Source organism: Anastrepha ludens, chromosome 3, assembly GCF_028408465.1.
Source record: "Anastrepha ludens isolate Willacy chromosome 3, idAnaLude1.1, whole genome shotgun sequence".
NCBI lineage: Eukaryota > Metazoa > Arthropoda > Insecta > Diptera > Tephritidae > Anastrepha > Anastrepha ludens.
In genome coordinates, this window is record NC_071499.1 from 34,519,769 (window position 1) to 34,547,581 (window position 27,813).

A 27,813-nucleotide genomic window follows, 5' to 3' on the forward strand; every position below is an offset into this window, starting at 1 on the left:
AAATCTGAGTAGATCTTGTGTTACCAAGGAGCCAAGGTGATCGCTTCTTCACACATCAGTGCTTAAGCCTGATTCGAGCGAAGGCGGGGCAGACGTACAGAAAGTGGTCCGCCGTCGCTTCGTCCTTTCCACAAGCTCGGCAGAGTAGATTGTCTGAATTGCCTATCTTTTCCATGTGCTTCGCCCACAGAAAGGGGACCGTCATCAGTCCAACCAGCTGTCTGAAGTCCATTCTGCTTAATGACAGGAGGATTTGCTACAGTCGGTCGGACAAGACAGGTAACATCAGTTTTGTCTGCAGCCTCTCTTAGCCTGCCAAGCTCGCTTGTGGGTTGTAGTAACCCATTTTCTAACCGTGGCTTTGATGTCTGCAGATGGGAGTGGCAAAACGAGCTCTGGGTCAAAGAAGTTGACCTCAGAGCCCATCCCAGCTAAGGAGTCAGAGGTCTCGTTACCCACGATACCCACGCGTCCAGGGACCCATGTTAGCATCAGGCTATAATGTCTACCGACATAGTTCAACCTGGATTTACAGGACTCGACTACCCTTGATGTGGTTGGGGGGCTGTTTAAGTCCATGAGCGCAACTTGGCTGTCGCTGCAGACACATACATATAGATATGTCTTTCCATCTGTTTCCCACAACAAAGTTCATCGCTTGACTAATAATAATAATCAATAAACCCAATCCGACACGAGAAGTTTTCATGACGTATGAATCGCGTTTTTGGAGTTTGTAGGCGAGTCTAAAATGTAAGATTTTGTCATGCATCGCGATTTAAGGCTACTCAGCTATAAACAAGAGCTCATCAGCTGAATAAGAACTTAAGGATATTTCATGATCAATAATTTGTTGAGAGATGATATCGATCTTTTTTTTTTGTACTTTGAAAAGCGAGTTGAGTACATCAAAGTAGCTGGAAGAAGAGTTAAAATCTTTGCATTTATATCGAAATAGTTAGTTCATAAATACAGGGTCCGGCATTCGAAGTGTAACTAATTAAAAAGGTCATAAATTTAGTTTGGAAAATTACTTTTATTCAATTGAAAGTGAAGAATGTGTGAAAATAATACAAAATTAAAAATCAATTTACTTTTGCTCGATATGAGCGCCTTTTGCCTTGACTATGTCCTTGAGACGGTACAGAAACGAATGGCAAGCTGCTCGAATGTGACTTGCAAGTATTTTGGCCCGCTCACGGATAATGGGTTTTTTCAGCGCCTCGAGATTGGTGAATCTTTTAGATCGGACTTTGCTCCCCAAAACGATCCAGAGAGAATAATCCATCGGATTCGCGTCTGGTGAATTTGAGAGCCATTGTGTGGACGTTATGAAGTTCGGAACTTTGTTTTTTAACCATTCTTGGTTCATTGGAGCTTTGTGAGACGGTGCAGAATCCTGTTAAAACGTCCATGGTTTACTACAATATTTTCCCGATAATATTTCGCATTTACCTTGATTGGAGAGCGTCCATCTGCGGTTACAGCGGCCCAAACCATTACCTATGGCGGGTGCAGGCTCCTGGTGGCCAATCGGTGACTCAAATTCTCGTATAACCGGTGGGTCAAATAAACTCTATCGTTTTGGATGTTTACGAATTGCCCAATTTGAAAAATTTTCTCGTCAGAAAACACATGCTCGGAAATTGAGCGCTTTCGGCCAAGCGAAGCAACTCTTTCGCTCTCTCAAGTCTGACTTGTTGCTGCTTTGGTGGGAGATTATGCGTCTTATGAATCTTGTTAGGCTTGTCTTTGAGATCATTCTTCAGTATGTGGCGGATGCTACGGTCAGATATTTTCAGTTCTTTCGCCATTGGCTTGGCACTTCGTCGGGGATTTCGCTCAAGTCGCTTCTTCACTTTTTGAACCATTTCACTTGTTGTTGCAGTCTTTTGATGACCACCTCCATGATATTTCGCGATGCTCCCAGTATCATTGTAACGAGTAATGATGCGATGAACAAAAACTTTATTTACTTTAAGGTGCTCGAGCTCTCGAACCATCGCTGGTTGTGATTTTCCAACCAAATATAATGCAATCACACTATTACGTTTGAAATCCATTACTGATTTTCTTTTTTCGCGTTTAATCTCGGAAAAATGCTTCCACGCGCTTGTAAACAATACTCTAGACTGTCATTTGGCCAACTAACAGCTGATGCCCGTGCAGATTCTGAAACAGTCCTGTTTTACACAGATTTCGAAAAGATATATCAAGTGCTGCGAGATTTTAAGTTTGCTCCGAAAAAAGTGGGAGAGAAATTGATACTGTAAACATTTTAACTACCAGCACCTTTCAAGGTTTAACGAGGGGGGTAGATATGTATATGAGCTTTAAACAACTATCACAAGCAAGAAAATCATTAGAGAATATGTCTTAAAATCACAAGCGAAGAAGTTGGTTTTTTAAATAAATTCTGGCCTAATTGCGTACCCTTTTTGAAAAAAATACACAAGAAGGTGTCTTTGGGTTCCCAGATCTAGTATTATTATTATTAATATTGAGCCATATTGCACTGCGACCTTCGATGTGGCCTATTGTGCATGACCGCAAACCTCAAGATGGATGCTTTTGAAATATTTGAGTAACTTCTCAGGCTTGTTGTTCCATATCTGAGGGGATTTTGAGTTGCACCATCTAAGTGTATGTATGAGTGTTCGTCTTGCATTCGAAGAAAATGTGTTCTGAAGTTTTATTACACAGTTCGAAAAAAACCGACAGATGCTTATATCTAGTAACCTTAGTTTCCTGAAACCTGCATAATCTCCAGCAAGAGTTCGTAAGCTCTGTCTATCCAAGTTTATGAGCCTATCTGATATTCTTCTGGAGAGAGGGATAAACTGTTTAGCCTACCTCTGCCCTGGACTCTCTATCTAGTGGATTCTCTATTCTCCCAGCTCACAAGGGCTTCAGGTGCATGGAATTTTAAAGTAACGCGTAATTTCGTTTGACAGTCCGCCTGCTCGTTTTCATCCTAGCTTTTACGTCCTGCTATAGCCTAGCCTTTACGTCGTACCAGCTCAGCCAAACGGTGTTCTTCGCTCCTAGAGTATTGAGAAGAGTGAATCATACTTCAACCAGTGCGGCTCAAAGCCACTTGCCCCAGTCCTACCAACCGAAAGTTTCGACTCATCTATGCACCAGATTTCCGAGTCAGGTTCACTGTATGAGCTGCCTGCATCTCAGAATGTCCTACCTAAATGGTTAATGGGAATGGATGGAATGGTTGAAATTCCTAGAGGTATGTTGCACAGGAGAAATTTCATTGCGCAATTGGGACGACTTTGAGCATGCAAGCAAACTCAACATCTGTTTACTCAATTCGGTCTTGAAATAATTTGGAACTTCGATTAACAGGGAAAGTATTATGTTAACCTACAACAACAATGTTGCAATATAAGCAGTGGCATGTCGCAGACTAAATTACCAAGGAAGCGGGTTTATAGATTCGAACCTCCTGGTAGAAATTAAGCTTACACCAGTAAGGATTTATTTATAGCCTAAAACTGTTTGAGTAGGTGAGAGTACAGGTCGCAGTACACAAATAGCCATTTATATCAATAATAATAATTATAATATTTTTTTTATATCAGGTCAGTCCATAAGTTCGTGCGTTTTTTAAAGGTGGTTTTAAAATTAATAAAAAAGATGTTCAAAGTATTTATTAATCAATAATATATTTTCCTTCATTATTTACAATGTCTTCCCAACGTTTAGGCAAATTTTTAATTCCCTGCTCAAAAATTTGTTAGTCCTTGGAGCCAAAATACGCTCGAATATCCCTTTTTTTAGCTTCTTTTGAGGAGTAGTTCTTGTTACTCAAATGAGATTGAAGTCCACGGAAATGGTGATAATCACAAGGTGCAATATCCGGAGAGTATGGTGGATGCGGCATTAGCTCCCATCCGAGCTCGTTCAGCTTGCCTAATGTTTGCCTTGCGGTATGAGGTCTTGCGTTGTCGTGGTGAAACAAGTCTTTGCGTCTATTCACTAAAGACGGTCGATTTTTGTTAAGTGCCTCATTCAGGTTTGACAGCTGATGTGAATAATAATCAGCACTTATCGTCTGGTTTGGTTCCAGAAGTTCATAATAAACAATACCGGCCATAGCCCACCAAATAGACAGGAGAATCTTCTTGGGGTGAAGGCCATCTCTAGGGGTCGGTTCTGGTGTTTCATTTTGATCTAACCATTGGCGTTTGCGAACAGAATTATTGTAAAGGACCCATTTTTCATCACCAGTAACGAGCGGAACCCATTTTCCCAGCTTTGAAACCTTTCCCAACTGAACCAGGTGCCTGGTGCTTGTGAACTGTTCCATGCGATGAATTTAACCTCTGAGCTATCATATCGACGGTCACTGACTGAATTGGGCTCAGCTTCCACGAGTTCGAGCAAGGCAAGGAGTTAAAGACTTCAGGCTGACCAGCGCGCGGGGCATCCTCCACGTCGCAGTTACCACTTCGGAATTTTGGTAACCACTTTTGCGCAGTCCTTAAACTCACTGTATCCTCTCCGTGAACAGTGTTTATTTCAGCAGCAGTTGTTGCTTTTTTACCACTTTTATAAAAAAATATAAAATATGCCTCTTATACGCGTTCGAAGATTCCATTTTATTTTTTAACACCACGTGCTTCTATCCGCGATTAAAATCACTTGTTGAATGCAAAATATATCAAAGAAAATATAAATAATTCCGTTATATTCCGCGAATAATTTTTTGTATACAAAAATTATGGGTAAAATACGCACGAACTTATGGACTGACCTGATACTTACCCATATTTCGTTGTGTCCACTGTCGGTACTTGCATATCGAAATACTTCATTTCAGGATCAAAATGGAATTGTTCAATTATTAGATTCCAGTTTTCCCATTTCTTAGTTTCCATGTTGATGTAGTAGTCCCAGATTGTACCATGTGGAAAGCTGAGTAAGTGCAAAATTGTTGGTTTATTCTCGGAATTTTTCTAAATAAATGTCTTTCTTAGCTTACGCGAAGTTATTGTCACCTTCCACCACTTCCCTGATGTGGATTTCAAATCCATCCTTTTCGGCATCTTTGAAATTTGAGGCGATCGCCCATAATACAGACCAACCAAACATTTTACTCATCAGTGGTTTATACTCATCTGCGGGACTGCTAATCCACTTCTTCTGTTCAATCAGAGATGCCAGTAGTTCGCATAGTAGGCAAACTTTGGCGCTTGACACCTGATGTATCATGTAGGCGCCATGTTTGAGAGCCAATTTCAATAGCTTATTGAAATATTTAGTGAATAGATTATAAAGAAATTCCATTTGTTCTTCGGTCAGTTTTTTCTGGATATCGCTCGATTTCCACGAATTGACTAGCGGTAGCCAGCCTAGATCATCGGGATCCACGTAAACCATACCGCAGCGCGAGACAGTGGCTGGAGAGGCTTGTGCTAAATCTTGCACCTCGAAAACCATATGCACCCAGGCGGTTAATTTGATGCGCTCGGAGTTGGCCAAACATAGCATTTTATTGTCATCTAATACGGTATTTAAATTTTCGATCCACACTGCATCGACGGGACCATCGCAAATGATCCATTGATGTATTTCCTCTGCAAAAAAAAGCAAATCCATCAAATATTTACTTAATTATGAGTACCTTTCCTAGTATACCTTCTACATTCACCGCAGTGCGCACAGCCAAACCCAATAGACCGTCTTGCCATTCGAGCGTCTTAGAATCTACGAAACCGTATAACTCGTTTATGTGCACCGCCTTCGGGTTCATTGTTTGCATGCTAACTGGTCGAAAGTTTGGACCCGAAACCTCCTTCTCATACAAATAATTCAGTGCAAAAGCAAGATTATGCAGCACTGTCGTCTTGCCGCCACCTGTCGGTCCCACCAACATTACACCCCAACGCACGCACATCGTCTCGTATAATTGTATGCCTTTACGTAGGGTGATCGCCACTGGCTGTAGATTTTTCAGGTGTAGGCCCTCCATCATACCTTCCTCCAAACTTGGATGTGATGAATCTGGTAGTTCCACGCCGGGAAATAAATCGCTAAGTATACCACGAAAAAGACCAGCGTCCTCAGCCAAAAATTTTGGTATATTGGAGTCACGTAACGCTGCGATTAGTGTAATATCCTCGCGTTGATCGGGCGCAGCACGTTTCAATGCCCCAGCCATGACCAACACTGACTTGACGGCACGCATACCGAAATCGTAATGATTTTGCTGACTGAGCTGCTCACTGCACAACTTATACATTTGCACCATTTTATGGGCCAGAATTTTTGGATATTCAAAACCCTCCGAGTATAGAATAACCTCAGAGATGAGCGCATAGTCTGGCACCATCATGGACATCGGACGAAAGAGTGCCTTTAGATTATCTGGCAGCTCTGTGCGCCCCGCATAACCGGGATTCATTGTGATGAATACGGCACAGGATTTGTTGAGTTTAATCTCACGACCCTCAAAAATGAAGCTGAAATGAGATTAGTTCGCTGTGTGAGAACTGTTGGAGTTTTATTTCAACACTGAGCTCTCACCGTTTTGCATTTATAACCTTGGCATTTCGTATAGTAATCAATTGTTGTGCAATGACCGACAATACTTCGATATCGATACGATTGAATTCGTCGAAACAGCACCAGGCGCCACATTGTGCCAATCCGGAGAAGAAGCGACCCATCATTTTGTAATCCAAACCCTCGGAGCAATTGAAGACGACACATTGTTTGGCTACAGCCTTAGCCAAATCCTTGGTGGTTTCGGTTTTGCCGGTGCCTGCTGGGCCAGCCGGAGCGCCACCCAGATCCATTTGCAAGGCGCCCATCAAACAAAGGTAGCAGCGATCTGTTAATGGCGTTAATACTAATACACCACCCGCACCCAAGTACTCATAGTAGTAGGGTATATTGGCGGAGGCCATGCGTGTATAAACAGTGTCCGTCTCGTAGGCCCAGTAAAAGCGTAGCATTTTCAACCAATTGAAATCAGTGCTGTAAAAGAAAAGTGGAAATTTAATCTATATTTTTATTTGGTATTTTGTGCTTTGTATTCGGTAGTTCGTCGACCGCCATAGCCGAATAGATTGGTGCGTGACTATCATTCGGCAGTGCGTAGGTTCGAATCTTTGCGTACGAAACAACAAACGAAAGAAAATATTTTTCCTAAGTGCGGCTCCCCTTCGGCAGGCAATGGCAAACCTCCGAGTGTATTTCTGTCATGAAAAAGGTCTTCATAAAAAACCATCTGCCAATCCTAGTTGGCTTAAAACTTAGGTCCCTCCAGTTGTGTACCAACATCATGACGCACGCGACAAATGGGAGGAAGAGCTAGGCCACACACCCAAAAAGGGAGCAAGCGCGAATTATATGTATATACATTTGGTTTTTTTATGGAACATTTGGCATTTGCTAGTTGGCCTTTGGGACTCCGCCTCGCTTACTTTTTCGTCACTTCCTTATCGATCAATAATGTTATAGAGTCCTTCGCATGCACATCGATTGTTATAAGCGCACAAAGTATTTTGCGCAGCAACGACGAGATGTCCTTTCGTGTTAGGGCCGCTAAAGCAGCTAAATTTTTGAAACACTTTTTCTCGAAATCCTTCATTTGCTTGAGTTTGATGCTTGCGCCGTTTTTGTTATTGTCTAAAATGATGTGAATGTCGGCGGCCCATTGCTGTTGCGATACCGTCAGTACAACCTGATTGGGATGATCTATGAGTAGAAGATTTTACAATTTTAAATAGGCTCTCCTTAAAAACGAAATTAGGAAAAAGAAGGGTCAAAGACAATACCTTGAAACCATTCATCGCGCTCCTTGGCCGGATAGCACTGATACCCGAAGCGCATATATCGCTTGACAGCAATAAACATCGCCTCCTCGACTTTGCTTAACCACTCTTCGACTGCACCACGCGCTTTTAGACCTTTACCAAATAACAGCTTCTCACCTTCAGGCGAAATGAATGCAATTATGTCATTAGTCGGTATCATCTTGCCACCATCGCCACTCTCCTTCTGACCGAACTCCAGCCGGTATATGGCGTCGAAACACTTGCGCAAGTGCGGCTGTACTGCCTGTGGTACACGCGTTTGTGCCAAAATTTCGAGCAGCTCATCATTGGAAAGGAAATAGAATCTATTTGGAAGCCAAGTTAGTATAAAATTATCTCGAATTCAAGCTTAACTTACCTTGGGAATACCACACGCTTCACTTCGAGATATGCCTCTAGACCGCGGCTAATCAAATCCAGTAAACGATTATTCTCATTGAGTTCATCAAATGTTTTGCGATCGGTCATAACTGGCAACGCTAAGGAAATCTTTTTCGCACTTCGCATAATATTTTTGAAGCTTTTGTCGACGGTGAAAAACATTTTCGCCTCTTGTGGCAACTGACGTTGTATATCGGGTGAGGAGAATATCGCCTCCAAATAAATCCAAGTTGTTTGGCAATTTATCCAAACCTCTGTGAGGAGGAAAATAGGCGAATGAAGGAATAAATTTAAAAGAAGAGTTGTAAGGTGGGGTTCCTAAATAATGAGGTTGGCGCTGCTAAATAATAAGTGTGCATGAGTGATTGCCAGCTGTTTAGAGTAAAGCTTTCACTTCCGAATATAATACGTTCGTCCTTGAAATAACTATTTTAGGCGAAAGTACAGGCATAGCCGTAAAACCCTTAAAGTTTTTGCAAAACTAGGTTTCAGCAGCAAACTGGCCATCTTGACAAACACTACCGGAAAAGTAGTAATCCATCAGTCTATCTCGCTTCCGTTTGACATTTCCTGTGGAGTCAAACAAGGTGGCTCTCTCTCTCTCTATAACCGTTTCCACTTGCTACTGCATTATGCAATTAGAGAGGAGGTAACATTTAGCAATTTCTTTTACCGGTCTTGGCTAACCATTGCATATGCCGATGAAATCGCGATAATCGCGTGAAATAAAAAGTACCTGACCGAACTTTTTCTCAATATCGAGACGGGTGCTGAAACCGTAGGGCTCAAAATAAATGCAGAAAAAACCAAATATCTGAAGATTTCACGGAAGGTGGAGAGAAGGCCGCCAGAAGACATGGTAAATAATTGCCATTTACCGCTTCGAGAGCGTACAGTCATTTAAATATATGGTCGTCACGATACAAAACGACAATAGCTTCGACGAGGCAATACAAAGCAGGATTGCGTCATTAAACATATCATATTTCGCCCAATCTGAACTATTATAATCAAGACTCCTTACGAGAGATTGCAAACTACGGCTATACCAGTCAACAATACGGCCAGTTCGTGCATACCAGTTCCTGGATGAATCGTGTCCAAGCATACTCGACCGAAAAGTTCTGCGAAGGATGTTTGGTCCGCTACGACTGCAGGATGGTATCTATCGGATACGCTACAATGAAGAGTTTCTGCATCTATGATATGGCGAGAACATCCTGAAATACGTCAAGTTCCAAAGACTGCGATGGTTGGGTCATATTACGCGCATGTGATATGACCGCCCCCAAAAGTCAATTGTGTTGTTATATGGCCGTTGTACCTAAAGCACGAGGAGTCCAAAACTAACATGGTTTGACCAAGTTCTAATGGACCTGAGGGCACTGGATGTTAGAAAGTGGGGAACTGTTAACGAAGATCGAGTTGAATGGAAACGAAACGTGAACGAAGCTAAAGCTCACCCCCAGCTGTAAAGCTGCCCAACGACGACGAGGACGACAGGCATAGCCTTCGTTAGCATTCATCTTCTGTTTCACCGGAAAACTGTTAAGGGGAACGATAAAATAAAAATTACATCAAATACGATTATTTTTTTGGTATTAATGGGACTCCTGAAAGCGAAATTAGTAGTTCCATTTACATGACTGCTGAGTTCCGGAAATGTGGAAGGACAAACTAATGGTTCTCCACAAAGACAACAGGCCAGCTCATTCAGCAAATTCTGTTAAGAGGATTGTGATCCGTATATCATGCTTGTTTTAGGCAAGCCCTCTCAAAATCCTCTCTCGACGAAGAAAACTAACGCCTTAATAGGCTCTCATCATGCCCATCCTATCATATGGCGGAGAAGCTTGGACGATGACAATATCCGTAGAGACGTCCTTTGGGTTGTTCGAGAGAAATACTCTGCGGAAGATTTTTAGACCTTTGCACGTTGGCGATGGCGAGTATCATAGGCGATGTGCCAATGAGCTTTTCGACGACATAGACACAGCGCGATGAATAAAGATCCAGCGGCTTTGTTGGCTGGGTTATGTCGTCCGAATGAATACAAACCCTTCGGTTCTAAAAGTATTCGATGCGGTACGACCTAGTGGTAGCATAGGAAGGCTTATCGCGCCATTTAAGAAGATGAAGATACGATAAGAATTCATGTTGTAAGACTAAATTTTATATATATGTACAATTGGCGCGTACCCCCATTCTGGGTGTTTAGCCGAGCTCCTCCTCCAATTTGTGGTGTGCGTCTTGATGTTGTTCCACAAATGGAGGGGCCTACAGTTTTCAGCTGACTCCAAACGGCGGATATTTTTATGAGAAGCCATCTCATGGCAGAAATACACGGAGGTTTGCCATTGCCTGCCAAGGGGCGACCACTATTAGAAAAATGTGCTTCTTCATTTTAGTCTTTTATCGAGATTCGAACATATGTTCTCTCTGAATTCTGAATAGTCACGCACCAACCCACGCATGCAAAAGCAATATGTCCAATAATTTTACCTAACATCTCATTGAACAACTCCAATAGCTCGGCCCATTCCTGCACTTTAGCTTTTATGGGTCCAACAAATTTGGATGCAGCTACTGTATTGATATTCACTGTCGAATCATCCAAGATTACTTGTAGCTCCTCCGTGCCCGCCAATATGAAGACATCCTTCTGATCGTGATGATTCACTACGGACAACTCTGTTTCCTTCCAAACGTTTTCAATAGTCTTCAACATTGCTTCGAGCTGTGACTCGCCTGAGGCTTGCGATGAGACCTCCATCAATTGTGCGGCTTTCGCTTCATCAAATGCGCCAGCCCCCTCATAGGTAGATATGCGAATACCTTCCTCTTGGTAGACGCGAACATTCAGTATAGTCTCGATATCGGTCCAGTGGCGCTAAGCAAAGCAAGCGGAGAAAGTCAATAGAAGTAATAATTCGAATTTTTTCCTACATACCGCCTTGAAATTGGGATTACGTAGAAAACCAATAACGGGCAATTTTTGTCTAAAGTCCTCGGCGGAGGCTTTCATCTCTGGCACAATATTATTTTCAGGTAGATATTTTTCAAATTGCAAACAGTTTTTGATTATTTTCATATTCAAGTTATTCATCTCTTCCACATTCAATTGGTTGAACTCCATGTTAATCCAACTTTCTAAAGCTGATTCCCATTCATCCAGCGATTGCCAGAGGTTGTTGCGCATTCTTATCTCTTGGAATGCATCGTCCATTTCGAAAAACTGCGATATGTCGATCTGCGCTTGTAAATGTCAAGAAGTTTCGTTAAATATTTTATATATTTTTTCCAATCTAGTGCACACACCTTAAATTCCTTCTGATAGCCAATATACTCTTCCGCTTGCTCCTTGCAATCGCTCAGGTGCCGCAGCAAATCGTCCAGCATTATTTTCGCTTTTTTGCTACCCGTATTTATCTGTGGACGAAAAAAATGTTAATTGGCAAGTTTAAATCTCATTCTTTACTACGCACATCTAATAGTTCGGTGTTTTGCACCGCCAACGCGATTTTATGTATCTCCTGGTACAGTAACTCTATGTCGGCTTGCATGCGTTGATCCAAACGGCTTATGAATTCTGGGCGTCGAGCTTGTGTCTCTTTCAGCTGTTCACTACCACGATTTACCAAATCCTCGCAATCCATATAGTCTTCTCGGCGATCGTCATCGCAGGGTATTTGGAATTCTTTAATAATCATGAAGAGATCGTGCGCGTAGTCAACCGCTTCGAAAAGTTTATTCAAATCTTCATCGATGCGTTCGAGCTCACGTATGTGTTCGACAATTTCCAAAGTAGTTTCGGGCTCTGTACTGATGACACCGATAAAATCATGTATTTCTTGAGTAATCCGATCTACTTCTTCGGCGGCTAGTCTGTGAAGGAAGTAAAGATTTTTAAGTAAGATTTTGAAAAATGGCGCCAGTTTAAATATTTGATATGCTGAGCTTTATCTGTTGGCTTTAGTGAATAAAACAGTTAAAAGATAATGCCAACTCTTAAGTCTTCGAATCTGCTCTCCTTTCACACCACTTTTCCTTTTCGGGTGTTTGGCCGAGCTCCTCCTCGTATTTGTGGTGTTCGCCTTGATGTTGTTCCACAAATGGAGGGACCTACAATTTCAAGCAACGGCAGATATTTTTATGAGGAGCTTTTTCATGGCAGAAATACACTCGAAGGTTTGCCATTGCCTGCCGAGGGGCGACCGCTATTAAAAAAATGTTTTTCTTAATTTGGTGTTTTCACCGAGATTCGAAACGACGTTCTCGCTGTGAATTCCGAATGGTACTCGCGCACCAACCCATTTGGCTACGGCGGCCGCCTTCCGGCTCCCCTTAAGAATGCAAACGGCTCCTCAAGTAACTCCTGTACTAAAGATCTTTGGGACTTTGAAGGTAACTATTTTACAGTGTGCACTCTGGGAGCCACGTAAACTATACCTTGAACCTGACTCGGAGAACTGCTCCACAGTTAACTCGAAGCTTGCATATGATAGGAGTGGTGCAAGTGTCCCTGGATCGAATTTGAAAAGATTGATACCCATGGGCAGTTATCCTCCAATCCTTCATGTGGATGTGACATAGAAATCTGTGACAGAGACTGCCTTCGAAGAGGCACTACTTTGAAGTGCCTCGACATTTTGCTTGCTATGCGCACTGCAGTCTCACAAATTCACTGAGGAATACTTCACTGTCCTCAATACACTGGGCGCAAAGTACACCATTTTGTTAGGCTGGGTACCGGAACATAACCTTATGAACACAACGAAGAGGTGGACCGACAGGTGGACCGTCTTGCGAAATCAGGCATTACTTTTTACTCAAATTTCATAGGTCAGAACCCTATAGTAAGGAAATTTTTAAATACAAGAACACAGGCAACTCGCACGAGTGTTCGTTGGAGAGCATCAAATATACTCCTAAACCTGGATAGAGAGAGCAGATTCACAGAGCTTAGCCTTAACTTATATTCCTGGATTATTGTAGAAGGGGTGCGAGCGGTTGCTTAAGTCTTTAGAGCAGCTTGTATACCTTTAAAGATCGTGATTTTAATTCCTCGTAGTTTTCTATTATCCAGTCTACTACTTTAAGTATTGCAAAGAATTTTGATTGAAAAACTGGTTTCTTTATACTGAAGTTACTCGCCAAATGCCATCCCGCTCCAGCACCATTCTCAGTAGCAAGATCTTACCGAGCTTCCAAAGTGTGCATCTTTATCCCTTCACTGTGCCTTTGTAGGAAAACTAGCAGCGTACTCTTTTCTATAAGAAATTTGACGTTTGTCATTAGGGGCCAGGCAAAAAAAAATGTGGCAGAGTGTACTGACAGTGACTCTGTCCTTTTTTTGTATTGAGAGAGGGCAGAGTGTCCTATGCCCGGAAATTTGATCGTCGTGTCGCAACACATGCTGTTGTTGTTGTTGTAGTTCTAACTTTACCCTGTCAGTGTAGGGTAAATCACCCGTCGTCTTCGTAAAGGTAGGCCCAGTTCATCTTTGGTAGGCCCAGGAAACTTGCTGAATCGACAGGTTGGGTCCAGAGAAAGAGGGGTGTAAGATGAGTGGGTTTGATGGGGCATGTAAAAATATGGTAAGTGTCGTATGGGGTACCTTCACATATGCTTAGTATGTCGGGGTGAATTCTGAAAAGGTAGGAGTTTAGCCTGCTACAATATCCAGAACGTAATTGTGCCAAAGTTACACGGGACTCTCGGGAAAGTTGGAGCTCTTCCTCTGTAATGGGTGGTGGTTGGACTCCGATGACAGCATTTGGGGGTCGGGAGCTTAAGAAGGTGGTAGGAGTCTCCCGATGAATGTCGTTAATTGTCTGTCTATAAACTGTTCGATCCAGTTATTGTCGGTCTGTTTTGTCCTGGATCTCGTCCACGTAATTGAGGAGGTGCATCCTGGCGTGCCTGGGAGGCCTATTACCTTAAATGTCGATAGCAACATTTCTTTGGCTTTGCCCCAGTTGAATTGGTGTGTCATCAAATTTTACCTTAAGTTGCAGTTTGACCTCCTTTGTTCAGGTGGTGAAGAGGGTCGCCGTGGACTTCGTGGTGGAAAGTTTTAGGTTCCTCGCAAAGAAGAAGCGAGAAAGGCAGGGGAGGTAGTTGTTAACCTTGGCGCACAGGCCATCAATGCCATTGCCCAACGCCGATATCGTGCAGTCGTCGGCGTAGGAGACCAGGGAGACTGCCTCTGGTGGCTGGGGGAGTTTCGAGATATAGAAGTTAAAAAGCAAGGGGGAAAGAACACCATCCTACGGAACTCCTTCCTTTATTTTCCTCTGTTTAGAAATTTGGTCTCGAAATAGCACCGACGGATGACGACCACTCAGGTAATTCGCGGTCCACCTCTTCAGTCCTGGTGGGAGTGTCGACGGTAAAATATCATATAGTAGCGTGACGTGGCTGATTGTGTCGAAAGCCTTTTTTAGGTCCAACGCTACTAGGACAGTTCTCTCGCAGGGGTGGTTTTGGTTGAGCTCGCAGTGTATCTGAGTGTTAATGACGGTGTGTGCCATGGTGGTGCTGTGCATTCTTCGGAAGCCATGCTGGTGTGGGCTGGGGTCAAGTGTTTCGTTTAGAGTGGGAGTAGAAGGGTTTCAAGAGTCTTCCCTACTGGGGAAAGTAGAGTTATCGGCCGGAGGGTTGTAGCCAACACATTGTTTTTATTGCCTTCTCTTGGCTCGCTGGGTCCAGAAAGAGCAAATTCAACAAATATTAAGAGCCTATTCTGACCGTTGTACTCACGACGCCCGCAATGCCTATACATAGACTCCTAACACAAGCTGCCGTACTCACTTTGGTATATATATATTAAGGACATTTGAAAGGCTTTGACAGATGGGCGTGACGGTATCTTTGAAGCTGGTTTGAGTCAATTTCAATAGGCCCAAATTAACAACTGACAAGATGCCATCCAATGCGCGCACGTTGTTGCAGTAGCGATTACAGTATGCGCGTAGTGCCTCCAGATCTGCAAAACAATAACAATTAATGGTTGATTATAGATAAATAAGTGGCGCAATTAAAATTCACCCCTTTCCGATGTAAGTTTTTTCGGATCTGTAGTCATATCGATCTCATAGTTGTTTCGTATGGTATCGAAACGTTCTGCGTAGAGCATTGCCTTTTCGTAGGCGCTGTGTATATACGTGAACATAAGTTTGCTGCAAAGTAAATGCAAATTAGTTAAAAATCCAATGCAATATCAGTAACCACATCAATACCTACCGATCTTTCTGAAAGCGCGCATCAGTGCGTAAGAGAAAGTTCAAATCTGGCGCAGTCATTGCCAAACGTTCCTCTTGGCGGCCCATAATAGAAGGCCTGTAGTGAGATGAAGCAGAAACGGAGCGAAAAAGAGAGGGGAAAAGAAAAAAGAGCACTAAAGAAATGCAGAAATGTATAGAGAGAAAAAAAGACTCATTAAATGCTTTTTGAGCTCCATTTAATTTACTCTGTATATTGGTTGAATGTTTTGTCATCGGTGAAATTCTCCATTTCGGTAACTGTTTCCAATATTAACGATGAAATGCGTTGAAAAATATGTTTCATCACCTCTCTAGGAGCGAGAAAGGCATGTTAGAAAGTTAAATACAAACTATTATTACTTCATAGTTGGGCTCACTCGGATGGGTCGACATCTATACGATCCGTTAACATGTATAACTCAGCAATGAAGAAGGGATTCTGCAGTGAAAGATTATGGAAGTTTTCATTGACTCTTAACTCTGCTTATTTGGTCTCTAATAGTTACCGCTGGCACATTTTCCGGTCGCGGATTTTCGATTTGCTTATCCAGCGCTGGGTTTTCCTGCAACTCCTCCATGGTTGGCGCGACTGTGTGGTGCACTTCCATTGACTCAACCAAGCGGCGAAAGGCACTGGCAGTCAATTGGTGCAACATATGATACATCATATTGTCACAATAACTCAAAAAGCTAAAACATATTACGTATATAAATCGGATGAAATGGATGAATATATGTTACACATACATATATACGTACATACATTAGGGTGCCCCACCAAAAATATTGTTTTTCCAGCGGAATTACAAAATCGATTATATTTTAAAGTTAGATGAATCTATATATCATTTATACCGTGGCTCAATATAGAACTCGGACATACATAGCATACGAGGTGTGTTCAAAAAGTATAGCGAATTTTGTGTGTATTCAAAAATTATTTATTTATTCATTAATATCTATTTTGCCCCCTTCAAAGTAGGCCCCATGAGATATTATGCACTTGTGCCAACGTTATTTCCAATCTTCGAAGCTCATCAAAAAATCATTTTTTTTTATCTTGGTCAACTCTTCCTTCGATGCCGTCTTTATCTGGTCAAGCGTCGTCCTTTCATGGGGCTCTTCAGTTTCGGGAACAAGAAAAAGTCATAGGGGGCCAGATCTGGGGAATACGGTGGCTGTGGCATTAGGCATCATTAGTGTGTTGTTTTTGGCCAAAAAGTCGCGCACAAGCAACAATGTGTGAAGCAGCGGCGTTATCGTGATGCAAGAGCCAATTTTTGTTCTTCCACAAATCCGTGCGTTTCTGGCGGATTCCCTCGCGCAAATTGCACATAACTTGCAGGTAATATTCCTTATTGACCGTTTTACTTTGTGGCAAGAACTCATGATGCACAACGCCCCTGCAATCAAGGAAAACGGTAAGCAAAACTTTTTCAATCGACCGAACTTGGCGCGCTTTTTTCGGTCTTGGTTCGTGCGGCAACTTCCATTGAGTTGATTGAGCTTTGGTTTCCACGTCATAACCATAAACCCACGATTTGTCTCCAGTTATGACCCTCTGAAGCAAATTTGGGTCGTCGCAGACAGAGTCCAACATCTCATTAGCAATGTTCATGCGATGCTGCTTTTAGTTGAAATTGAGCAGTTTTGGTACGAATTTTGCGGCTACCCGTCTCATGCCCAAATCATTGAAAAAAATGGAATTGTACGAGCCAATCGCTATGTCTAGGTCCTCAGAAACTTCTCTAACGATGATTCGATGATTGGCCAATACCATTTTCTTCACTTCATCAATTTTTTCGTCTGTTGTTGAAGTGCTCGGGCGTCCGGCACGCTTTTCGTCCTTCATATCTTCTCGGTCTTCTGAGAATATTTTGTATCACCGATAATCGTTGCTTTGGCCCAAAGTAGCTTCTCCGTACGAGACAGTCAACATTCGGAATGCATCCGCGCACTTAATTTCGTTTTTCACACAAAATTTGATACAGGTTCTTTGATCCATCTTTTTGAATAGGAAATAGAATCGAAGACGAGCCGAAACACGTGCAAGCAAGGCAGCTCTCAACAATTAGCTGAACATTCAAAATGGCCAAACTCGTCGGCTCGAGTGAGAGACATGAGTACCAACATATCGCCACAAAAAAATCGAAATTCGAATATACGTAACCTGCGAAAATTCAAAACTCGCGATACTTTTTGAACACACCTCGTATAGCAAAAAAATGAGAGTCTGCATGTCTAAATCTTTGCCCGGCCAGAGGAGGGTAGCTGAGAACAAGGAGCTGGCTCAGGACAGACTTAAAGTAATTCCAAGTCTCACCGCGTGTACCTCTAACGGACAATGTCCGATAAGGATACCGACCGAATTCGAGAGTTGCGGCTTCGTTAGCCTTAAAAGTTGCCTCAAGTACCCGTGACCGGAAGGCTCTCCGGACTTTGCATGTTTGTGCACTACCTCTTTCCAGAAGTACACCATAGGTTCTCCAGGCAATCCCAATCCTCTCGTTTTGCGATAAAACCTGTCTAGCCAGCTCATCAGCTCAGTAGTTTCCCCCTATGCCGCTGTGACTGAGAACCCAGATAAGCTTAATATCGAAGTATTCGGATGCAGTCAAGATCGAAGTAAGGCATTCCCCGACTAATTTCAAACGCACAAATAACGAGTCCAATTCCGATGGAAAGCAGTACGATTTTTCGTTGTATGGCGAGTAGTGAACCCTAATGTATCATATATAGTATATGTATATACATTGGCGATCTTTTTTAATGAGAAGAGGATCCTTATTGAATTTTTTTAGTGTTTATAGCGTTAAAATTACGTGGTAGAATCATCATTATTGACTGAAAAGTACTGAAAAATGACCGATGAAATGTGATGGAGTTTTCATCTTTTTCAAAGTAACAGTTTCCATAAGAATTGGTGTGCTCTCTTGCGGTTAATTAATCGCATTGCGCAACAATTTCAGAGTCATTGTCTTGTCTGCATATTTGTAAGCTAATAATTTGAAAAATTTGGATATTTTCTGTTTAATTGAGTCTAGCATTCCAAATTTCTCACATCAAAACTAATTATTCAGAATCGTGGAATTTTTAGTCGGATAAAACGGAAGTCAAAATCGGAAAAGTTTTGCGCAGAAGTCGGAACATTTAGAGCCTCCAGCAAAGATTGAAGTAGAAGCTAAGGACTGGGTTAGTAAAAGCAGTTTCCTGCGGATAGCTAGTACAGGGCAGACTGAAGAAGGAAACCAAAAATTAATATTGGCGCTTGACTCTGTTGCACGTAACTCTAAAGCTATCACAGCTGCTCACAGTGAAAGAGCATAGCAACCGTGGTGTATCACTATTCCACGTATTGAGACAGCTGGCGAGCTTGCAATTTTGGACATTACCTTGCCAATTTCCGCATTAAGCAAAGCCGTTCACAAATCCCAAGCTCATTGCGAGGGAAATGTTTCTCAGAAATACAGGCTCAAAATGGGAGAACTTTGATACAGGCGCTTCACTCGCATTCAGAGTTTCAGAGTGTTAGAGCGGAGTTTCTCAGGCTGGCAGAAGTGAATTATCGGCAGATATACGGAATAGCGACCTCGGTAGTCTAGCGTAAGTGCACTAGCCTGCCATCCCAGAGGTTATGGGTTCGAGTCCCACGTGAAGCGCGGTCCACGCACTTTTCCAAATTTACCTACTTTCCGTCTTTCTAATAATTTTCCAACCCAAGAACATTTTCAAACTCACTCCTCAAACCCAAACTTATGCTTTTCATCCTCACTCCCGCACAATAGTCAGCGCATTACTTGCATTGTGGCTGGTAAAATAAGCAAAAACAAAGAAAAACAGACAGTTACATATTGCATCAGTGGCGCTAGCAAGAAGAACCGGGCAGCCGCGGTAATAGCACAGACTCACCACTTTAGCGAAGGCCTCAACCATCTGTGCGATACTTATTCCAGAAAAATGTGAAACACAGATGGTGCTCCTAGCAGTAAGAAGGCGTTGTTCCTAAGCAACGACAGGTGGGCATTCTCACTACTTAGGGCTGGTAGGGGCAGGCTAATCTACCTACCCTGTCAGAAATCAAATAGATTAACGAAACCAAAGCAAGACAAGTCTTGTCGAGGCCCTATGCTCCCGAGAGGAGTGAACAAGGAAACAAAAAAAAAAAAAAAAATACGGAATTGAGGCCCTATGCTCTATCGGGGATGACAGGATTTGAGAAGAGAAGAAGAGAACGAAAAGGTTCAATTTGCCGCAAAACAGCATCTGTCGAAATTGTGCGAATGAAGAATAACCCGACGTTTTTGAATGCCATAAACTATGGAGTTGAAAACTGATATTCATGGACTCAGCTTTTTTGAGCATTCATATGGGTATATTCGTATATTCTGAGCAATATAGCTAAGTTGAGGTTTCCGCAATACGGAAGGGAAACTTTAACCAGTAGTGTCAGTTTTACTTGTGAACATCCTCTACAATCAAATATTACCTAATGCAGACTTATAGATTCTGCGCAAGATTTTTGGACCTTTGCACGCCGAATATCGCAGGCGATGGAACGGTTAGCTGTATGAGTTTTACGACGACATAGACATAGCGCAGCGAATAAAGATCCAGCGGCTACGTTGGCTGGGTCATGTCGTCCGAATGGATACAAACAAAACGGAAGGTGGCAGCAGAGGAAGAGGAAGACCTCCTCTGCGTTGGAAAGATCAGGTGGAGAAGGACTTGGCTTCATTTGGTGTGCCCAACTGGCGCCGGTTAGCACGGCTGGAGTGCTAAGTTAAACTTGGCCAAAGTTGCGTAAGCGCTTATAGCGCCAATTAAGAAGAAGAAGACTTATAACTGTAGCCTAGCTATAATTGAATATGTCGACAAATGAGCTTTCACTTACTTTGAAAGCATTTTGCAGAAATTTCGCTTCTTCGCACGATCCGTGAAATTCATTGCATCCTTCATTTTCTTAATGGATGGGAAAAAATTGATCTCGTCCGTGGGAAAGAAGCCGCGCTCTACAATGGCAGTGGTGCAAGCTTGAACTGGTGGTGGCGAGAGGGTTAAACAAGTATTTGAAGTATAATTTAAAAATTAAAATTTAAGTTCATTAAATTCATTCTAAGGCGTTTACTTACACAACATTTTCCTGGAACGTTCGTGGAAATCACGCAGTGTCGCTTTCATGCGCTCATACACACACATTTGTGTCTCAAGAAAATAGAATGGATGCCGTTCTTCAATAGCTAGAAATGAAAAGAAACAAACTCAGACGAATTATCGTTTTCCAAACAGAAGTGGACTTTCTATTACCTGCGACATCAACGAATGTCAGCTTATTTAGCTGAACAATGTCTGCGCGGAATTGCAGAATCGCTTTGGCTAGCGGCCGTATTGCAATGAAGAGATGATCGTGCAGATAGGCGCGTGCATCGTTCAGTTTGCGCCACTTAACCGTTTTCTCCCACACTTTGAAGCCCTTCCACACACGAAACACCGCAAAACTGTGTATCTTAATGATACTTAAGAATTGTTGAAACTCTTGCTGCCACTGCATGAGAGGCGTGAAAAAGTTTTCCGATAAATGCCAATAGGTAACGCCATGTCGACTCAAGGTGAAGTAATGATGCTTATTCGGCAAATCTTCGTATTTAACTTCCCTGTAATGGAGAGACTAGGGATGTAAATTTTTCAGATATAGAACTAGAAAACGATGTCTATGCGGAAGTTGACGATCTAACCCAAGTTGCTGAAAGAAGGGAAGTACATGCGTCAACTCCTACACAAGAATATGGAGGGATGGACACATGTCTGCGGGTTGGAGTCTAAAAATGCGTTGCCCAACTCACAAGAACCGGGATGCTATACCTGCTTAGGTTCAAAGTTGGATGATAAACGTTTTTACCAGAGAACCTGCACCCAGCTTAAACTTCTAGCTTCTAACAGTGGCAGCCACTACCAAAGAGGTAACTGTCTGCCAGCTGATTGACTAACCTAAACTTATCAAATACAACGAGGAGCTGCAAAAGTGCATGCGCCAACCCATGAAGTATTTTCTCGGAAGAATGCGTGCCAGCCGATTGAAGCTAAATATGCGCTGCGTAAGAAGAAATATCCGACAATGCGTGCGGTGCGAAGCTGAATTGTAGGATGAAAGGAGGTGTCTCTGCGAGAACCTCTCCATTAATTAAATACCTGGGTTTCCAGCAGTTGTCGCCATAATCAAAGGAGAGTCGGCTGGCGGTTCACTATTAGGATTCATATGCCCACTAGTATTACTCTGATTATAGAATTCCATATTTAATCTCATAGCTCGGCGAAAATCAATGTTCACTAACAATGCATTCCAAATTATTCGGAATGTGCTCGACTTTACTTTCAGTCGCTTCTGAACACTTATTTATCAAGCTGATATGGATATTAGGTAGTAGTGCAAAGTGTGTACATGGCTGGTAAAAAGAGCACTCATTATATAGTTTTTACACCAACAAGAAGAGTGTTGGCAGCTAAGTAATGAACGATTAGCGGGGCACCTAAAGACAGAGTATTCTTCTGGCTAGTGGAAAAATCAGGTGGACTTCGTAACAACTAAGTCAGTACGCTTGTTGTTGTTGTTTTAGCAGCATACAAATTCCTCTTGCATGTACGGGGAATGCTGCTGGAGTGACAGTCGTTCACCGGATATAAATCCGAGCGGTTCCTGTAACGTAGCACCGATTTATTTCACTAGGTCATTCTGATCAGAGATGAACCGTTTGAGGAAGTTCCTTACGCCTCAAGCTTTGCAGATAATAGTGAATATGCTTGGATTCAATACTACTTTATGTAAATACCTGCCAGCTAATCCCTAAATGCCAGCTAGAACCTAAAACGTTGTAGAGTCTTTCTAGCCGGGCAAAACTGGCTGAATTTCCTTTACCGTACATTGATCACGATATTTATCGGATGTAATACGAGCTGTATGAGCTTTACGACGTCATAGACATAGCGCTGCGAATAAAGATCTAGCGGCTCGCGATGGCTGGGTCATGTCGTCCGAATGGACACCAGCACTTCGGCTCTAAAATGATTCGATGCGGTACCAGCTGGTAGTAGCAGAGGAAGAGGAAGGCTTATCGCGCCAGTTAAGAAGAAGAAGAATACGATAAGAATCCATGTTGTAAGACTAAATATTATTTAAGATATATCATAAGTCCATGCTGTGACATCTTTTTCGACGTCGGCAAACCAAAAACTGACATTCAATCGGCACGCAGTGTTTATCTTATTGACGTTAGTCAGTTAACGTTGAGAATTTAACAATTTAGCCGCCTTTACTTCTCTTTCCTTACTTCCATTCCAGTGATAAACAAAGGACTAGTTTTACTTAGTCTAGATTTGCCTCCTTTTAAGATAACATGTAAATATAAAACTTGGTAGAAAATATTTCTAAAACTTGGTAGAAAAGACGCTCAATTGATCGGCCGGTGTTATTACAGGGCACATTCCATGAAGTCAGTATATTATCACTATTGGAATCATTGATGATTTGATTTGCCTGTCTTGCTTAGAGGAGTCGGATAGCATTGCGCATTTTCTCTGTGAGTGTCCTGCCTTTGCTAGAGCAAGGTTACGAATTTTGGGTTCCGATGTCATGAGAATGGGTAAAATTCGTTCTCTCAAACTGGAATCCGGTTAAATCTCACAGGACTAGCTATCTCTGTCTCTGTCTCTGTCTTTTTTATTTGTGTGTGGAGGAGGAGAAGCATCAAAAGCCTATGGCCGAAGCCGTGGGACTTTAACCCAACTAAACCCCCCCTCATGTCCTACGGTATGTCCTCCTGGAGCTTCACCGTTAAGTAGTACGTCAGGAGGGCGTTATGAGTATATTGTTACTCAATCGTCTATTATTGTCATTCTGTACATTGTGTTAAGGAGCTCTTTCTAAGGAGCTACGTGCATATTTCGCGTATTGAAGGGTCTTCATGATATTTGCGGCCACTACACATGTAATTTTTAAGTATTCTTCGTGTTCGCGCATATTTCGGATAAGATTTGTCTCACTTATGTTTTCACCAAACGCTCCCTCAAGCATAATTCGCTCATTAATGAACTGCGGGCATTGGAACAAGATATGCCTCGCCGTTTCTTGTACTTCGGGGCACTGCGGGCAGTACAGGTCGTTCTCAAGATGGAACCTGTGTAGGTATGCTTTGAATCAACCGCGTCCAGTAAGCAACTGTGCGATACAAAAATTAATTTCTCCGTGTTTTTGCTCAATCCACCTCGCAATGTTGGGAATCAGTTCAAAGGTCCACCTACCTTTTTCGGATTGCTCCCATCGTATCTGCAATTTTTCAATTGTTCGCAGCTTTTCTTCTTTTTTAGCCACGTTCTGCCCAATGGTGTTATGTAGCCTATAAACCGCAATCGCGAGAAGTTCGAGGGGCACCATTCCCGTTATCACAGGTATTGCGTCATCTGAAACAGTGCGTTAGGCACTGGCTACTCGCAAAGCGCCAAGTTTGTATGTGGCTCGTACGTGTTGGAGGTGCGATGGCTTCATGTTTGCCCAGATTGGTGCTGTGTACAGAATCACTGAGTTCATGACTGTTAACAGGAGTTTCCGTATACTTGCGCGAGGGCTGCCATTATTACGCATTATTTATTCTTACGGCTTTTTCCCTGACTGACTGTCAATGATACTTAAAAGTTATTTTCGAGTCAATGAGTACTCTCACATATTTGATATATGGCTGCGAACTTATGTCATGTTCAATTTCCGTAATTACTAACTCTTCACGTACCCGTCGTATTGTCAGTAATACGACTTCAGTTTTTTGAGCTGCACGCTCTAACTTCACTTCAGTCTCTGTCTCTGTCTTTGTCTCTGTCTCTGTCCCTGTCCCTGTCTCTGTCTTTGTCTCTGTCTCTGTCCCTATTCTCTGTCTCTGTCTCTCTCTGTCCCTGTCTCGCTGTGCCTGTCTCTCTGTCTCCCTGTCTCTTTGTCTCTCTGCCTCTGTGTCTGTCTCTGTCTCTATTCTACCCTATCTCTGTCTCTCTGTCACTTCTCCGTCTTCTGTCTCTGTCTCTGTCTCTATTCTATCCTATCTCTGTCTCTATTCTATCCTATCTCTGTTTCTCTGTCACTTTTCTCCTTTACTTCTTGACTATCGACTCTGTTACTTTTCACAGCTTCGATTACAATGTGATTTTTAGCCTAAGTGTTTTGGAACTTACCAACCTCTTGGTGCTTCTTGGCTTGTCTCATACAAATTTTAATTTCAACCGTGGAATTTGGTACTTTATATGTATGGAATGGTTGCTTAGAGCCTTTGCTAAGTGTTTGGATGGGTTTCTTCTACAAACAGAAGCTTCAACTGCCTCCGAATGGCAGATTTTTTTTATTCGATGCTTTTTCAACGTAGAACTGCACTATAAAGTTTGCCATTGACTGTCGAAGGGCGATCGCTTCTAGGCAAACTATGCTATTTCCAAAGTTATGTTTCATTTCCAAAGTAGGTATCGAATCCGTAACCAACATAGCGGCAGTTGCTCATAAAGTAATTCTGCAACGACGGATAAAACCACGGAGTTATCTGTACGGTACGTATAAGATTCTATCGCTTGCAGTAGCCGGTTTCAGGGTCCTGAGTAAAATATCTGAGTACATGGAACATTCGCAGCTCAGAAAGTTTGTTCTTTTTTGCCTAAAGCGACCGTCCCTCGGCAGGCAATCTAAATCCTACAAAGCACTTCTGCTTTGACAAGTCTGCTCATCTAACCAACTGCCATTCGAAAGCTGTATAAAACTTTGGAACTCTCCATATGAAGAGTGACCGCGACCAGAAATTGAGGAAATTTGCTTTACACCTTGGTTTGAGGTGTTTGCACTAACCTCTAATACAAAAATGTGCGTAAAAACGCAGTGAGAGAGTATTTTCGTGAGCGGCTCGCGATTTCTATTTCGTTCGCTTATGTTTGCTCACGAGCATTTAACTAAAATATCACCACTACATTTAGTTTAGTACTTACATCAAGCTGTATGGCGTGAAATATTCGCTCGACTTGTTTAGCATATAAGTCAAATAGATAAAACGATCATCAGGAAATTCACGCACCCGACTAATCAATTTATTCAAGTCCGGTATAAGTGAGGCGCCCGTCTTCATGGAAGAAGCTGCTGTTTGGCGTATTGACTTTAAATCCTGTGTGCTCGCGGTTTTGCTAGCTTGCGGTGCATTAATTCGTATTGTGGGTCTTTTACCCTTTACCGGTGCATATCTGATTTCCATTTCTTTTGCCTTAGAGCGTAGCATTTCCATTTTTCTGCGGGCGTCGGCCATTGCTTAGATTTGGCTTGCTTTTGCTGCTGCTTTTGCTATTGCAAATAAGTTTTAATTGTATTTTCTTTGTGTAAAAAATATAGAAAATAGCAAAAAAATTTTATTTCCGTATAATTCAACTGCTTTCAATGAGAAAAAGTTTTCAAATGAAAAATTATTGAATCAATATTTTGCTTATTGCTCGCCTGCGTGTTCAGTTTGTTATAGCAACATTGAGTTCGCTGCCAGTTGCCAATGAAACGTTGTCGCCCACCTGTTGAATGCTTTGAGTGAAATCGCCATTTGTTTATGTTTACTGTTCAGATATTTTTGTTGATTCTTTATGTTTTGATGACATCGAAAGATTTCTATAGCAACGCTGGTATGTTTAATATATATTTTTTACTTTCTCTCTCGCTTTCGCCGGAAATGTGTTTATTGAGAATTATGGCCAGTGTTGCCGGCAGTGAAGTGCTTAAAATAAGGATGAGATTCTTGAAAAGCGTGGGCGCTTCATAAAACTCAAATGGGCTGTATTAATAAAAAATAGTTAAAAATAGCACACAAATTGGAGCGATTGCTATGATTTCGCTTCATATGTGAGAAAAATTCTTTCAACATTTGCTGTTCGATAGCTGGCATTTGCTCAGATTCGTATGAATAAAGGACACAACATTTCGTGCTTAAGGACTAAATCGTATAAAATGCGTCAGCTTTGTACTGAAGGGGCTTTTGACATCATTCCTATTGTTGAGGCGTGGTTGACCGCGCACTTTTATGACAGTGAATTCTTTGACCTGAATCTGTACGGCGTTTTTCGTCAAGATCTTGATGCGGCCAAAACTGATTGCCTAAGCAGAGTCGGCGTTCTAATTGCGGTCAGAAGAAGGTATCGGACATTTTCAACTTCGTATTTGCATCAGGGGCTCTAAGTCGTATGGCAGTTTGTATGGTTTGTTTGGGATAAATAAAGTCGTTACTTGCTCGGTAGGTGGCTGTAGTGATCGATATCTCGTAAAGTATCGATCAAACAATTTAAAGTTTATGCTCGTTGTAAAGGTGTCATTTAACACTAACAAAATGCATTTGTTGCTTTTTTGTTTGTTCCATTCAGTTGTGAGTTACAGGGTGTTAACAATGGAAGTCAACAAAGAGAAAATTCGGTACATTTTACCGTTTTTCTTCGATAAAGGCGAAAATGCAAGCCAGACTGCTGAAATTGTGAATGTAGTTTATGGATCCCATACTGTAATAGTTTTTTTTCCTTGTTCCCTCCTCCCGGGAGCATAGGGCCTCGACAAGACTCTTCCATCGTTCACGGTTTTGTGCTGTTGTTTTTGCACCGTCCCATGAGATGTCGGCATATTATCTGCTAGTTCGCGCAGCATCGGCCTTCTCCAAGTCTGTTTTGGTCGACCGCAACCTCTGCTCCCTTGTGAGTTCCGGTCCAGTGCCATTCTCGTGATGCCGTCTGGTGGTTTTCTCAACGTGAGACCTATCCATCGCCACTTTCTGCGTTTGATTCGCCTAAGGATGGGTTCCTCGTTCGTTAAACTCCACAGTGCGTCGTTACTGATAGTGTTTGGCCAGAATATTCTGCAGATGATGCGGAGGCATTTGTTGATGAAGGATTGTAGCCTCTGTGTGATGGTGTTAGAAAACTGCCATGTTTCGCTTCCGTACAACAACACGGACTTCACGCATGAGCCGAATATTCGTGATCTAGTGCGCCCGGAGATTTGCGAACTCCCCCATACGGTATGCATTCGCCCGAACGCCGCCTTTGCTTTGCTTAGCCTGCAGTTGACGTCTTCATCTGCTCCACCATCTGGCGTGATGAAGCAGCCGAGGTAGCAGAAGCTTTCGACAAATTGCACCGGGCATCCGTCAACCTATATCTGCCTTGCGTTATTGTGGTTAACTCTCATGGCCTTGGTCTTGGCGATGGGGACCTCCAGTCCGACAGTGCGTGCCAGCGCGACTATTTTGTCCGCCTTCGCTTGCATGTCAGAGAGTTTGTGAGAGAGGAGGCAGATC

General features: G+C 42.5%; 1 protein-coding gene across 1 annotated transcript in view; it reads right to left on the reverse strand.

Annotated features, from left to right (window-relative positions):
* LOC128857388 (dynein axonemal heavy chain 6) overlaps positions 1-25,822 on the reverse strand; it is a 47,354-nt gene extending 21,532 nt beyond the window's left edge. The window contains exons 1-21 of the mRNA XM_054093130.1: positions 25,487-25,822; positions 20,786-21,132; positions 20,611-20,718; positions 20,373-20,517; positions 15,988-16,171; positions 15,859-15,920; positions 15,688-15,792; positions 15,462-15,557; positions 15,267-15,397; positions 15,030-15,204; positions 11,702-12,101; positions 11,535-11,645; positions 11,167-11,466; positions 10,719-11,106; positions 8,194-8,470; positions 7,797-8,140; positions 7,443-7,716; positions 6,541-6,993; positions 5,653-6,476; positions 4,997-5,591; positions 4,780-4,929 (exon numbers count right to left, since the gene is read on the reverse strand). Coding sequence (XP_053949105.1) covers positions 4,780-4,929; positions 4,997-5,591; positions 5,653-6,476; positions 6,541-6,993; positions 7,443-7,716; positions 7,797-8,140; positions 8,194-8,470; positions 10,719-11,106; positions 11,167-11,466; positions 11,535-11,645; positions 11,702-12,101; positions 15,030-15,204; positions 15,267-15,397; positions 15,462-15,557; positions 15,688-15,792; positions 15,859-15,920; positions 15,988-16,171; positions 20,373-20,517; positions 20,611-20,718; positions 20,786-21,132; positions 25,487-25,797 — 5,780 coding nt within the window. The 5' untranslated portion in view covers positions 25,798-25,822. The remainder of the gene's footprint in view (positions 1-4,779; positions 4,930-4,996; positions 5,592-5,652; positions 6,477-6,540; positions 6,994-7,442; positions 7,717-7,796; positions 8,141-8,193; positions 8,471-10,718; positions 11,107-11,166; positions 11,467-11,534; positions 11,646-11,701; positions 12,102-15,029; positions 15,205-15,266; positions 15,398-15,461; positions 15,558-15,687; positions 15,793-15,858; positions 15,921-15,987; positions 16,172-20,372; positions 20,518-20,610; positions 20,719-20,785; positions 21,133-25,486) is intronic.
* Positions 25,823-27,813: the final 1,991 nt, after the last annotated feature.